The 16319-nt window shown below is 37.8% G+C and overlaps 1 protein-coding gene across 1 annotated transcript; it reads left to right on the top strand.

Moving 5' to 3' along the window:
- Positions 1-1803: 1803 nt before the first annotated feature.
- Positions 1804-16319, top strand: rab21 (RAB21, member RAS oncogene family). Its single transcript, XM_066723511.1, has 7 exons — positions 1804-2214; positions 9906-9965; positions 10517-10624; positions 10817-10880; positions 12336-12390; positions 13084-13172; positions 14296-16319. Exons 1-7 carry the CDS (start codon positions 2059-2061, stop codon positions 14439-14441), a joined length of 678 nt encoding a protein of 225 aa, XP_066579608.1. The 5' UTR covers positions 1804-2058; the 3' UTR covers positions 14442-16319.

Genomic DNA, 16319 nt, shown 5'->3' on the forward strand with positions numbered 1-16319 from the left:
AAATTAATAAAATATAACAACCATATGGCAAGAGTTTGAATTATTGATGTACAGCATTTTGTGTTTGTCTTTTCTATTAATTGTGTTTGAAATGATTTACTCTGCTATTGTTATGTTTACATCAAAAGCAAATCTCTGCAGTTATAAAATACAGAATATAATTGCCCATCATAAAATGCTTTATTTAACATTTCATGGATACATTTTGTCAGATTTACACTGGGGAAGTTCTTTTAGTTGTAATTGAAGCATCTAAAGTTCTCTCGAGTCCAGTATGTATTTTTGTGGTTGTGTCATGGTCCTTTCAAAATCAACTCACACAATCTCTTAAATTGTAGTATTTTTGTATTTAAATACAACATAAAAATTCCTGTCATATGGTAATTATACTTTATTAATGTTTCCTGCAGCAGATGCTATACGACCCCGTCTTGTTGATGCCCCTACTTTTGAGTAAGCCTCCTGTACCATTTGTCTGACCCCATAAATGGTTATTATAATTTGTGTAGCAACCATCTTACTAACCTTCATGTTTTTTTTTTTTTTTAATATATATAGCTGTTACCAGATATGTTTTTAGGTCAATAACCTTTTACCTGAGATCTGAGACTTTTACCATGATGACAAACAATACTGACTGGATTACTCCTGTAAACCTTTTTTATGCCCAGTGACCATGAACGCACCTTCCAGTTACTTCCAATAATGTTTTGGAAAACTCAGATGACTAAAAAGTGGTGTAGGATTACTTAACAGCATTTATTTTCAGCAACAACAGTGTGAGAATGCATTTGAACATGGTATACCTGGAAATATATAGAATACATTTTTACAGATATGCATTGTTAATAGTTAATAATTTGCCTACAAATACTGAATGTATACCTTAATTATGTGATAACAATGTGAATACATTTGAAGGAAGCTATTCAACTTTATAGCTGGGTAATCTTTAGCACTAAAATATACTATAATAAAACTCAGCAATACTATACGTTATATTTACTGACAATGAGATTTAACCACACACTTCTAGCAAACTATTTACACTGCCATCTACAGTTAGGAGTATTCATAACAGAGAATAGGCCAACCATGCATTAAACATACAGCAATTTAGTATAAGCCTAAATCTGACAATGACATTAACTGGAAACATGAACTCTAATGCTATCAGTGACTGTGTGACTTGTTAATTCAACTAAGTTGCTTAAGGAGCATTAAAAGTAAGTTTGCTTAAAGTTCTCAGTCATAATAAACTATCTAAAATATAGAACTACATTTGAGGTTCCCCATCCTGAAAGACAGTCATATTTGAAATATATAAGTTCAAACTTTGTTTCTGAAAGGTATGAGAAACATACACATACAAAACATACATGTAGCAATCAGACTCTAATGAAACAATATGAGAATGTAACACAAAACACAGACCAGATTCTGCTGTAACAATATTATAAAGTAGTTCTAAAATAGAATCCCATCACTTTTAGACTTCCATACTTTGATGTTCTGCTGATCTAGGAATACCAAACATGTCCACACCTTTGCAAAGCTTTCTCTGAACCTTGTTTTCCAAATATTGAGCCCCACACCATCATGTGCTCTTCCAGCTGTTACTGTAAAATGTCTTCCTGCATTTTAGATCATGCATATCAAGCTTAGCAATATGGTGCGTGCATATATATATATATATATATATATATATATATATATATATATATATATATACCGCAAGCCTTGTTGCAGTGTTTTAATTATTTTCATTACTGCTCATATGCATCTGCTAATGCAATTATGCCCTTATGCTGCCGCTGCCCAGCTCATCATATGATCCCCGAAGCGTGACGTAGAGGAAGGAGACGCCATTAGACGCCGACAGACGGAGAGAGAGAGCCGTGTGGAGCCGCTGTTATTGACTCCAGTCCCCTCGCCGTACGTTGGTTTTTCAATCCCCGGGTTTCTTCGCTCTTCCTCCCGTGGATGCCTGACGTGACTCGCAACCTGGGGCTCTTCTCCTGAGACACTTGTTTTCCTAACCGAGGGCAGGATTTCGCGATGGCGGCCGGGGGAGCGGGCGGCGGCGGCGGCGGTGCCAGCAAAACCTACTCCTTCAAGGTGGTGCTGCTGGGCGAGGGCTGCGTGGGCAAGACGTCCCTGGTCCTCCGCTACTGCGAGAACAAGTTCAACGACAAACACATCACGACGCTGCAGGTTTGGCCATTTCTCGGTTTTGCGCCGTATCATCGCTGCCGGGCGGGGGAGGGTTCAGCGCGGCGGCGTTGTCACCGCAGGCGGGACAGGTTTGCCTTCCGCCCGGCAGACACCCGGCCCGATGCCGCGGCTGTAAGGGGCTGCTCGGCGGTGGGAAGCGGGGGTGTTTCGCGGGGGAGTGTGGGTGCCAGGAAAGGCCTGCTGCTGCTGCTGCTTTGTTAAGCACTGCGCGTTTATCCAGTGTTTACCTTCATTGTCCACAAAGGGAGATGGGTATTAAAAGCCTATATTCATTACAGTTGCGGGGGAAAGTTGAAGGCCCGCTTCCTTAACCCTTTGATTGTCGCTACAGTGTGTTTTTATGTTGACTATCTTTATGATCATGTGCTGTGAGCGGTTCAGATCCCAGGTGGAAACCATGCTTTGGTAGGAAAGACGGGTCCTATAAAATCTGCTGCGTTACTGGTGCCAGGACTGTAGCCACCCTGTGCAGGATGCGTCTGACACACTTGTGATGCAGAGGTACAAGCAGAGCTCATCATTTCAGCTGGGGGATGGGGACGGGCTTTGGGGTTCATGTATGCATCATTGCTTTTGATATTCTCATACACCTCGATTGCATCTGAAACTGATCTGAGGGGGCTTTAGCAGACTGCCTCACAACTGATAGAGGCTTATTAAAGCACCCCTTCCTGTAGGCCATTGGGCATCCAAATGCATGGCGTACTACTCATCTGTTTTCAGAAGAAAGGGGTGGTCCTCTCCAGAAAGTGAGATGAGTCGTATGCAAATGTCCACACTGTCCTCTTTCACTTCTCAGTGTAAGTAGTTTTAGGTTTTTTTTAATTAATTGGTTACCTTAAATAGGAAGTAAAGTCTCAAACTTTGCATATTACGACATGGGTACAGGCTGTCAACACGGTTTAGGTGGCTTAATTAGCTTACACAAGATTTCTCCTGTTTGACTAACCTTCAACCTGACAAACTCAGACTTGTTGAGGTTTCAAGTATGTGGTGACTTGGTAAGGCCCTCCCCCCCTTTCCTACTCCTCAGCAGTTATAATAGAAGCTAATCAGTGATTCAGTATTTCTGCATCCTGCTGTTCATCCAGCTCTTCAGAGTTTTTGTTCTCTCCAGTACTGTAAACAGGCTTATGTTTTTCTCCAGTAATATGGCATCATAGTTATAAATAGTGCTGTCACAGTCAGCAGTTCACCTGGTGAAATGAACTTCCTCATGGATAGGTGTTATCCGACGCCTGCTTAGAGAATCTGGTCAGAGCTAGTTCCTGGTGTTGACTGTCCATACCCAAAAGAGTCCATTTTAGAGCCCACAGTTGTCAAGCAAGTGCATGCCTTAAAAAATAAATATATAATTGTATTAAAAGGCAGGATCAGAAAGCATAAACCTGTCTAGAGTATTTGTCTATTGATCTTAACTTTAGTTTCCAAGCCAGTTCACTATGAGTTGAGTGCCCGGCATAGCTATAAAGTGGTTGGAGGATGTAGAGAGCTGTCACCGATTGCAGTATAAATGGGAGCAGAGCTTTGTTCAAGGGAGTTAAGATTTTATTGCTGCACAGTCCAAGTTGTGATTGATTTCACTCGTCCTTTCCTGACGCGACTCCACACCCTTCTTTGTGATGGTTTGGTCAGTTCCTAAGTGAACCTGCCTCTGCTTGTTTTTCATTCCTTGGCTGTTGACACATTTAATTTGCATTTTTATTCATAATGGTATGCTGAAATAACCTGGTGGTAGTTTTATTTTTACATTTGTTAAAGTTTATAATGCATCTTAATGCTTTCGTTCATTTTTAATGATCAGGGTGGGGTGTTTCCAGTCAATCCTAAGTGTGCTGTTGATATAATTTTTGTTGCACAGTTTCATGTAGTTAATGCAGGGCAAAGTTTGTGTCAAAGGTGATTTTACTTTCATTATGGAAATGTAGAAAAACTGGCACATTTGCATGTTATAGTTTTATTTAGATCTGGAGGAAGTGTTGTGAGACTCCTGACTTCCACCTGCACAGACTACAGCTCTGCCATCTGCAATACAGGACCGGATCTTCCCGTTTTAAAGTGTTCAAGTTTGTCTGCTTTCTTCTATTGTCTTGGCCCAATTTGATAGTCATGTTGTTAGCGAGTCTTATACGGTTCCTTCCTAAGTCTTAAAAAGGCAGAACTTTAAATGCACATTGTATGATGTGTCTTTGAGGACATCTAAAATAGCACACTTCTAAAAATCTAAAATCTAAAGGAAGTTGCTTGGTTGGTTAATTTAATCTATTGTCGGTGATCTATTCAGTTAACATCACTTCACCATTATTGCACTACAGATCCAGATGCTTTTTAAGAAGACTTGTTTTACTGTTATGACTGAAATATGTTGAAAAGGGGAGTACTGTACATAGACTATGATGCATTGCATTGCAGACCAGTGAACTCTCAACAGTTAGTCTTTCAGTTTGATTGCACAACTAACCACCTGCTTTGGAGTCAACTGCCAAAATGACACTTCTTGTTTCACGGTGGAAATTAAATGCTTCTGTGGGACCAAAATGTCCTGTGCACAGGGCTTGAGACCCCACTTCTTGTGGCTGTGCTGCGTATGTTTAATGCAATTGTATATCCTGTCTGCTGCTGTAGCCCATCCTGTGAAGGCAGTAAATGATGCTGGGGCAGCTCCAAGTATCCAAGTAGTCGAGTCCTATCTTGAGTTTCCAGTGTTTTTGTCCTGTACTGTTTAACAATGCTTTAGATTTTGTTAATGCCTTCAAATCATGACTTAGTATGCAACTCCTGATACAGTTGTTGTATTGTATCATTAACACATACCATAACGTCACATGATGAGATAAGGGACAAGCGTCCAAAGCTTTTAAAATCTAAAATAGGCTATTTGTTCAGACATGCAGATGTCAATGTAAATATTTTAATTTTCATTACCTACATGTTGTATTTGAATCATGCATTAGTCTTCTAAGCATTCAGTAAAAAAATGTAAGTAATAAACTCACAATCTGCATTCAATCATTTATATTGTAGTGTATATGCCTATGTCAGCCCTGTATCTTCTGGAAGTCCAGTTGTGATGAGTGTTTGATATTATAGAGCTATTCTTACAGCATATATGTTGTATAGAGATAGAAAACGTATCCTTTCTTCAGCTATTGCAACTCTCTAGGCATTAACTTTGCTATTCCAAGTTTTCCTTTGTGTTTTTTTAAGATTAACTCGCCTGTAATTTTAACTGTTAAAAACAATAGAAGGGGTTAGTTTTATTTTTAAAATGAAGAATGACTTTCATTCAGTTTGAGAACAATTAATTTTCTAAGCAGGACAATGAAGAAGGAAGAGCTGAAGTTGATGGTCTTTGTGAGAAAGCAAAATTGTGGGTCTCAGAATTTAACCATAACTGTCAGTGAGATTAATCCTTTTCATGTTTGAAATGTGAAGAAGGGATGGGTAATTATATTTTTGTATTGAGGATCATTATGCATTGGAAGAAAGCAAAATCAGTAGGCCTGTTCGATCTCACGGTATAATAGACAACCTAAAGTTTCTGAAATATGAATGGGTTTAGTTATTTAATATTCAAGAATATATCAATATACACTCATCTAAAGGATTATTAGGAACACCTGTTCAATTTCTCATTAATGCAATTATCTAACCAACCAATCACATGGCAGTTGCTTCAATGCATTTAGGGGTGTAGTCCTGGTCAAGACAATCTCCTGAACTCCAAACTGAATGTCTGAATGGGAAAGAAAGGTGATTTAAGCAATTTTGAGCGTGGCATGGTTGTTGGTGCCAGACGGGCCGGTCTGAGTATTTCACAATCTGCTCAGTTACTGGGATTTTCACGCACAACCGTTTCTAGGGTTTACAAAGAATGGTGTGAAAAGGGAAAAACATCCAGTATGCGGCAGTCCTGTGGGCGAAAATGCCTTGTTGATGCTAGAGGTCAGAGGAGAATGGGCCGACTGATTCAAGCTGATAGAAGAGCAACTTTGACTGAAATAACCGCTCGTTACAACCGAGGTATGCAGCAAAGCATTTGTGAAGCCACAACACGTACAACCTTGAGGCGGATGGGCTACAACAGCAGAAGACCCCACCGGGTACCACTCATCTCCACTACAAATAGGAAAAAGAGGCTACAATTTGCACAAGCTCACCAAAATTGGACAGTTGAAGACTGGAAAAATGTTGCCTGGTCTGATGAGTCTCGATTTCTGTTGAGACATTCAGATGGTAGAGTCAGAATTTGGCATAAACAGAATGAGAACATGGATCCATCATGCCTTGTTACCACTGTGCAGGCTGGTGGTGGTGGTGTAATGGTGTGGGGGATGTTTTCTTGGCACACTTTAGGCCCCTTAGTGCCAATTGGGCATCGTTTAAATGCCACGGCCTACCTGAGCATTGTTTCTGACCATGTCCATCCCTTTATGACCACCATGTACCCATCCTCTGATGGCTACTTCCAGCAGGATAATGCACCATGTCACAAAGGTGGAATCATTTCAAATTGGTTTCTTGAACATGACAATGAGTTCACTGTACTAAACTGGCCCCCACAGTCACCAGATCTCAACCCAATAGAGCATCTTTGGGATGTGGTGGAACGGGAGCTTCGTGCCCTGGATGTGCATCCTTGTTGAATCAATGCCACGTAGAATTAAGGCAGTTCTGAAGGCGAAAGGGGGTCAAACACAGTATTAGTATGGTGTTCCTAATAATCCTTTAGGTGAGTGTATATTATTATGAAACAATAATCATTTGCAGGTTTTTAATATAATCAAAAAACAAAACCATTAGTCTGTTAATTAATCCTACCATTGCAGTAAAATTAGTGTGGTAACCCTGGGAACAGTCAAGTAAATGGCTTGAATGTAATCTAGAAAACTAAAATTAGCTACAAAACAACTACAGATCTGAAAATATGCATAATAGCACTGTACTTAATTGAATTCAAGGTCTTCCATATGAGACTTAAATAAATCAGATGTTTTATTCTCTACTGAATTTTTGTGACTAGTATAGGTCGTTGAGATTTTGGCCATTGCTTCCGATATATATATTTTTTCCTAATAACTTAGTCAATGATGTAAGTGAAGAAGTAGCCTATATTGTATTGCCAGTCCATACTGGAAAGAGCCAGCATTAATTGGTTTTCTTCTTTTCATTGTAACCGTAAATCCCTGACGTTATCCTTGTAGGCTGAATTTTGGTGTATTTTATTGCTATTCCATTTCCTTCCTTTTCCTTTGTCCTCTTTCCTTTCGTGCTGCTTGATCTTAGTCTTTTTGAATCCGTTACTAGACTTCTGTTGTATCGGTTTGAATGAAACTTAAATTAGGCCTGTACAGTTACCTTACTTTAAGTTTGTCCCATTTTTCCCTTATGAAACATTATTTGCATTTTGGATCTCTGGGGGATTACTGAAGAAAAGAGAGAGAATGCAAGAAAACAGTAATCCCATTGTTTAAATCGGGAAGTCTAAATACAAATACCTCTGGCTCAGGGACTTTCAATACTGTGACCTGCTTTAAAGAAGGGGGCACAGATAATCGTACATACAAAAAGAAGGCAGTAAGATTTTACATTATAATTTAAGTATCTCGTAATACACATCTAATGCATTTCCTGATGTCTTAACTGCTCGCCTTCTGTGATAATTGCTCTAGATTCTTACTTTAATATGGATTTTTTAAATTGTATTGCATTATAAACATGTAAAGGGTTAAAATCCATCAAGGGATAATGTCTTTACCATGTTTAATCGTCTGTACACTGTCTGAGGGAGTTACATTCCAAGATGAAGAAAAAGAAAAGGATTTTAAAACGGCAAACATTTTCTGTAATATCAATGTATTAATCATCTAAGATAAATGAATTTACATAGGTCAGCCACTTGAATCACCACTGCACCACAAAATCTAAGTCCACAGTATTAAAGCGCTATATGAAAATGATTAATTGCAAACTGCATACAAGTATGAACTGGAGTGTCTACTTTACAAGGCTACCCATTACAGGTAGAGTCTTTTTATAGTTGACTAGCAGATAAAATCCCTCAATCTCCGATGCATTATGGCAAGGTCCAGTTACGCAAACAATCTCATGTGACGGGCGTGGTGATTTTATAAACTGTACACTGTTGTGGCTTGAAAGCATTATGGTGAAGTATCAGACTTCAAAGTAAGTATTTATTAATGTCCATTATGTAAAACTGACATCTTTTCTTATTCATCTCTGTGACGTTTCAACTTCTGTGATCACAAAATGTAGGTCTAAGATTACTGCAAAACAAATATATGGGCTTAGCTTTTAAAGGAAAATATGCATTTCTTGAGGCTATACATCAGACAAATTTTTTGTTTTTGCTTTGTATCCTTCCTACCAGACAATGGCAATTTGGAGTTTGTGGAGCACTCTGCAAAGACATACTAGTTTAGCCAGACATGTTGCTGATGTGTAGGATAGGGACCCATGTTTCAATAGGCAACTCGTAGACTACATTGCACATCCTGTAGCTGGGGAAGACCATTTTCCTTGTACCATTAAACTTATAATTTGAATTCAATGTTGTGTAATTGAATTAGGTGAAATTTTATTTCATTAGGGAATTACTGTTTACCTTCAATGTACTATTCAATCTTAGGGGTTTTGCTCTTCACATCCTCGTATCCATACATATTCCCATTTTACCAGTATCATATTTCAGATCTGTTGTGTTCATGGTAATTAGTCAAAATGACCCTGTGGATTCTGTTTGCAATTACCACACCAGAATGCTTAAACTGTCATTCTAGAGTCTTGCTGTCAACATGTGATTATGACCATGTGCTTGTCTCATGGTGCAATGTGTTTTTAGCAATTTAGTTTATCTCGTTTGTAATTTAAGTAGCATATGCTGCAAATTGTTTTTATTTTTAAACAATTCTGCCTTGGGACCAACAATTGTACTGAAATAAAAGGAGAAACCGTCCCTTTTTCTTAAGCTAAAAAAACACCCACATTGTAGATTTTTATAAACTTGATTCACCCTCGCCAACTGTAATGAATAAAATATTGTGCAAAAGAGCTTTATGTTGGATTAATGTACTTATTTGTTATCAAATATAGTAATAATTGATCCAGATATGTTCATATTCTCAAATTACATTTCACAATGTGTGAAGTTACATAGGCCTACTATTAAAGTTTTAAAATCAATAACCCAAATTGTCCCTATTTAAATGTGCTTTCCAGAACCATTATAAAACATCAGAAATTAAACATGTTCAAATAAATGGTAATGCATTTGTGAAGCGAACTGTAGTCAATTATGCCCTGGATTTTTTGTTGTAATTGTAAATGTATGATGTGTAAGGGCATAATCACAGATTTTGTCCTGTAGAGAAGTCCTATGTATCCATTAATTGGTTGAGAGCATTTTCTAAATTGTCCACTTTTCAGTACTTCTGGCACTGAGCCATTAACACTCCGATTAGTTTGTTATAAGACTTTGTGGAAAATGGGATGGTTGTTAAACACTTATTTTTAACAGCTGCGATAATCACTTGGAGGTTATTTTCACATGCTTAAAGTAATTCAATGTAGATTTTTTTTTTTTTTTCCTTCTTCATAATGGTAAATGCTGAATGTAATGATTTGTAATCATTGTTTCCTCTCTCTTTCAGGCATCCTTCTTAACAAAGAAACTAAACATAGGAGGGAAAAGAGTTAATCTTGCAATATGGGTACGTTCTTCATTGCCCCCCCCCCCATATGTAATTACCTTTTTAAATTGGTCCTACAGCTCATCTTCTGGATTTTATATAATCCCTTTCAATTATTTTTAATGTGTTTTTTAATGCTGCTTTCTAAAATAACATGTGGAATTCTTTAAAACTAGGCAACAAGATCTGTGTGCTGTAATTATTGATATATTATTTCCATATTCAGTACTAGGCTTTTAATTTTATCACCGTTAATCACTTTGAGTCACAGTTCAAGTAAGGGTGACATTCATGTCTAATGAATGGTTAAGTAAATGCCACTAGGCAGTTTTTCAGTATCGGACAATACAGCAAAACAATGCCCGCTATTACAGACTGATATACATCCCTTTAAATGAACAGTCCATGTTTTTTTGGCTTTCACTTGGGATTATGACTCTTTGTTGGAAATTCCTTTTCTTTCTGAATGGTACTGTGATTTGGACAGTCAGACATTTCCTCCACAAAATAATTGGTGAGACATTCAGGAATTTGCCATCTGAACTGTTTTATTTCCTTTTCTTGCAATGCAGGACACAGCAGGTCAAGAAAGATTCCATGCCCTGGGTCCAATTTATTACAGAGACTCCAATGGAGCTATTTTAGTATATGACATCACAGATGAGGATTCCTTCCAGAAGGTATGCCATTGAATATAGTCATTCATTTTTCTTTGATATGTACAAAAGTCTTCATTTTAAATATGGGAACTTTCAATGGAACATCACAAAGGAGGAAAAATAGTCACTATGTAAATTAACTTCTGAAAGTTGTCAAAGCAGGTCAGATAGTATGCTAGACTTCTGAAATATTGTTTTGTTTTTTTCACTCAGGTGAAAAACTGGGTAAAAGAATTAAGAAAAATGCTGGGGAATGAAATCTGTTTATGTATAATAGGTAAGTTTATACATAGATGTTCAAATCCTTATTATGTTGTCTCGTGTTTTTATTCCTGTAGTTTAATTTTCAGCACAGTTGTTTACATTAAGTTGCATGAAGGTCCACTTCATACAGTTGCCCACTGCTCAGTTTACTTGATTTGACATTTTTTGTACAGGTACATATAAAGTTTAGACTGAGATGAATTTCAATTAGGTTTTTCAAATGTAATAGTATCCTTTTACAGGAATTTGGTTTTAGTGTCAATCATTGTATATAGCAGTGGTTACCTGTCTGCACTGAACGGCAGAACTTTAATTTGTTCAGAAGGTGGTGGATTGTTTTTTTAGCTATAGTTCAAGTAAAATCACTGCACTACTTTCCTGTGACTTGATATTTTGCATACTTAGAAATGGGTATTTGTTTTTTGTTGCTTTTGTAGTAGTTATAGTTTTTATTAACATTTAAGTAGCTTTTCATTTTTTAAGCTTATAAACATGGTAATCATTCTGTTTGAACAATATTTGTAAAAGGTATCTGGACCCAGATTGCAAAAACAGGTTACTCAACAGAATTAACTGAAATAGTTTATTTGGTACATAACATAAATGCAGTGGATCTCTATAGGTAGTGTATTACCTGGTCATCTGGTGGGCATTGGGAACATTGTACCTCACTTTCTCTTCCTCTCTTCTGGACTCCCAGTTAAGCTAGAAAACACTATCTGCTATTGACTTAATGAAAAATACTTTTGCCTGACTTTCTCCTGATCAATGTTTGTGGACTTAAAACAAGATCAATCAAATCGATTTGCTTTCAATACATCGAAAAGCAAACTGTGCAGGAAAAAGGAGTCTTCCAGTCTTCTTTCCCAGTCTGATGCTTAGCTTCTGCAAATCAATGGCCAAATGCCTACCATATGCAAAAGGAACCATGAACTAAATTTTAAGTGCCAAATTAATTCATTTCAATCTGTTTTCCGAGATTGCGGAAAAACATTTTCTAAGTTAAGCTTAACGGTTTGAGCCTTATCAGCAAGCGATGGGTCTTACCTGCTTTTGCTCGCCTCCCAGAGACGTGATGACCAAACCAAAACAAGTTACTGCACCTGCTCTTTATCCAGCAGGCATGAAAAACAGGATCAGATATCTTGAATATTATGTCGAGCTTGAAACTGTGAAAATGAGAGAAACCGAAACAGTAACGGATTTGAGAGGGCTGCCCATAATAAGCCTGCTTTAGAGTAGAGGAAGGGGAACTGGAGGTGGCAGCTCAGTGTGTGGGTAAATAAAGCACATGACAAACCGTAACTCCAGCATGCATGGAGGGTTATAGGCGAGAGCATCCTCCAGTCCCAAACTGGGCGGTTCAATATTCAATTACAACATGAATATAATGCTATTTATATAAGATTAAACAAATGTAACGGTGAGCAGTGATCTCTCGTTTACCTTTCTTCTTTTTGGATCGCAGGTAACAAAATAGACCTTGAAAAAGAGAGACATGTATCAGTTCAAGAGGCAGAAGGGTAAGTATTATTATTTTGGTTTGTTTCATTAGTCATAAGTGTTGGCCCTTTTATTGTAGTGGGAATTCATTTTCTTGCTTTCTAGTAATTGCCCATTTGGACAACTTTAAACCTTTTAGGTAGCACTATTTTTGTCTTTGTAACCGGTGTTTTTACTGAATTTTGCTGACCATTTGGTTTATTATTCTGTGAAATAGATCCGTATTGACTGAAAGTATTACTGTACCACACGCAATGTTCTTATGTTCCTTCAGTGCCATCCATCTGTTGCATCATGGTGGAGTTTACTGTATATCCCCACTTTACTTTGAGTTGATCCAGACAACAAATATTTTGTAAAAAGCAGTGACCAATCGGCAGCATTGTTTGACTCCAGTACCTCTAAACTGTAGTAGTTGCATCACCGGCAGAAAAAAAACACTTTATTTGTTATGAGCACCTGATTTTAGCCAGTTCAGTAGATGTTCCCCACCTGCCAACTGCTTTTCTTTTTTATTCTGGAGAAAAGCGAAGAAGACTTCTGTCCTTTGACCTTTGGTATACGTTCACTGTGTTTTACACATGACGCTGTTCATTCTTTTCAGGTGGAATCGTGAAAATCATTAAAATAAGTCCCAATACATATGAACAAAAAGCTTACAGTCCGAGTGTTTCCTTGCTTAATTTTTTTATTTGCTTTTCTATTTTTGGCAGGTATGCAGAGTCCGTCGGGGCAAAACACTATCATACGTCAGCCAAATTAAACAAAGGAATCGAAGAACTGTTTCTTGACCTTTGTAAAAGTAAGCCGAAACCTGTATCCTATCTCTCTTGTTTGTTTGTTGTATGTATGTATGTATGTATGTATGTATGTATGTATGTATGTATGTATGTATGTATGTATGTATGTATGTATGTATGTATGTATGTATGTATGTATGTATTTATCGGTTAACAAACTCTAGATTTTTCTTTTTCTGGAAGTGCATAGCAAAGTTAAATTGTATTTTCCACTTAATCAACCTCTAATGGGAGAGATTTATATAAGTCATTTTAATGCCAAACGTGTAGAACTACTAGTTTAATGGAAGAGAATTTAGATTTCCAGATAGTAAGTCTCATAAGGGTCTCCTTTTTGTGCCAAGACATTAATCAGGAGCTCAAAAGCTAATCTATGTCTGTACTGTGTGCCTGCGATTCAGCTGACGCATGCCTGACACTCGCATTGCAGATTGATCCAGTAGTTGTTTACATAGTGTGCTGCAGCTTCTAGGTGGTAGTCTGGAGCTGCATGAGCTGTGCTACAGTTGTAGACTGTGTTCACTGAGGTATCAACATTGTTGTGAATGCAGATCCATGTATGAAAGATCACAGTGCATGCTGGGACACAGCCTGGCATTCTTACTGCTCTAATTACATACCTGTCAGAAGTTGCATTTTATTGCAGTGTAATTTATATATTTCCAAAATCTTATTCTACATCTGTATGTAGTGGTGAGTTTCTGTTGCAAGTACATGTGCATGTGAGGGTATAAATCATGCCTATCAGGGTGGTTTCTCATTATTGATAATTGCAAGTTGGCAAAATTGAGATGAAAGTGGCAACTACCTAGAAGTGTATCTGCATACAAGGTGGAAAGGTTGTGCTTATATTGCCCTGAGCCTCCCACTACTACCCTGAAACGTGGACACTGACTGCAGTCTCGCTCAGAATCTGCTTGAAATGGACAGGAATACTGCAGGACCTTCAGTAAGATTCCTGTTCAGTCAATGAGTCGTGCCACTCACTATGAATGAGTGACACACATCACTGGTGTCTGAAAAGGTCTGAATTGCATTTATCTTGACCTTACAGGAGGTCAGCATATTTGCCTCGTATTGCAGGTTAGTCCAACCACTGTACACGAATTGTCTGTGCCCCCACAGGAATGATCGAAACGGCACAGGCGGACGAGCGGGTGAAAGGCAACGGCTCCAGCCAGTCGGGGACGGCGCGGCGAGGCGTACAGATAGTGGACGATGAGCCCCAGAGCGCGGCGGCGGCCGGTGGGGGTTGCTGCTCTTCCGCCTGAAGCTCAGGACTGTGGATTCTTGGCCCTTCCCACCGCCCGTTTATATGAAGACTGCCATATTTCAAGTCACATGTTCAGTCACCCAACGGAATAATACGATTAACAGTATTTTCAAGTAATCACATTTATAACACTGAAGAGACTTAATAAAGTGCTAAACTAGTGGAATGAGGTGACCAGGAAATTGGCATCCTGCTGCAGATTAATGAGGTTTCCAATGCCCCCCCACAGCACACACACACCCCCCATACTCACTGTTCAACCTTTAACTGTTCTTTAATGACATAGATGTGCATGTAGAATTGAATTCTGTAAAAACTTAATTTGTTTTACTTTTAAATCAGATCTTTATTATTTAATAACTTATGTATATGTTCTTTGGAAATCTATACATCGTCCAGCCCTTTGTATTTTTGTGGTGAATTGTGACTAAAGCTTCAGCTTTTTTTTTTTTTTTTTTTTTTTAATTTTGCAGATATCCCGTGTACTATTTTTGCAGATTTTTGCACTGGCCCATCACTATCAATGCTTTGTTATACTGTATTTCACCTTGTTTGCCAAGTTGGTATATAAAAAGAAAACATTGTACAATACATATTAAATATTTTATTTGCTTTTACAAGCTTTGGGGAAAATATACAGGTGTAGAAAAGTGTACATTAGTCTTGTTAATGATTGTAAAATGAAAATAACAGTTGTCGGTGAAAGCACACTTTTTATTGTATTTTTTTTAACTAGTATCATATACGTGTTTTGTTTTATAATTATAATAATTTACAATGCATAGGTGTCAAAACCATTGTCATTTGTAAATGTATATATATATATTTGGGAATAGCCTCAAATCTTTACAATATGAAACACGTATTGAGATTTTGTTTTCACTGAAAAATGGAAACTCTAGCATAAATGCTTGAGCTTAAAGTGTGCAAGAAGTGACAAGGCATGATCAAGAGGAAATGGAAGAAATAAGCAGCATTTTGTGCTGATGTAGGTAACCCTGTGAACATAGTTCTAACCAAACCCCGAACTTCCCTTAAAAAACACTTGTCTTAGGAAAACCAATTATTACTCAAATTATTTTAAGTATAAAAATCTAAATAAAAAAAAAAAAAAAAAAAAAAAAACGCATTACAAAGAAACCCAAGAAGCATGTTTCATTTATTTTTTAATGGTAAACCATAATAACACCAGAATAACCGTGCTTTTCAAAAATAAAGTCAAACCATATTTTGTCTCGGCAGCAGCGGGATGTGTGTCTCTTTAAGGTTCGGAGGGCAGCCAGAGAAATTGCAAGGCGTTGAGCTGGTGTTTTGGGGGTCTTCGCCCTTGATGGTTGTAGATTTCGTGGGTAGTTTGCGTCTTCCTGGACTCTGATCACCTTTGATGCACCCTGATACTTTTAGGCCACATTAAAAGCTTTGCTGTAGGGACCGATACATCAGTCATGGGGCTGTGGTTGTCGAAGGATGGTGTTCCAGTGGAGATCTGTGGACGAATACATTCTCTTAAACCCCTCATGAAGTCTCTGAAGCACCTGCGTATGCTGATGAAAGTCAATCTAATTGCTTTTAATCTAAAACTACGTTTTGACGTCTGCTCTTGTGTTTCCTTCTGTCGCTGTTTGGCTCCAGCTCCTGCCACAGTGGCACTGAAATAACTTGCTGCTTTAAAAGTAGGAACCCATGAATGAAAGTGTCCATACTGGAAACGAGACTTTTGACTGTTTTTGAAACTTGTCTTTCTATTCCATTTTTGAAAGAAACGTTTTGAGAGATGGTAGCTGTTAATCAACAAGACAACCTTTTCTGACAATTAAAAACATGTGCCTGGTAGTCATGGATTAATAAATCTGCCATTCTGATTCAAAACTGCAAA

The sequence above is a fragment of the Amia ocellicauda genome, chromosome 15 (assembly GCF_036373705.1).
Source record: "Amia ocellicauda isolate fAmiCal2 chromosome 15, fAmiCal2.hap1, whole genome shotgun sequence".
Classification (NCBI taxonomy): Eukaryota; Metazoa; Chordata; class Actinopteri; order Amiiformes; family Amiidae; genus Amia; species Amia ocellicauda.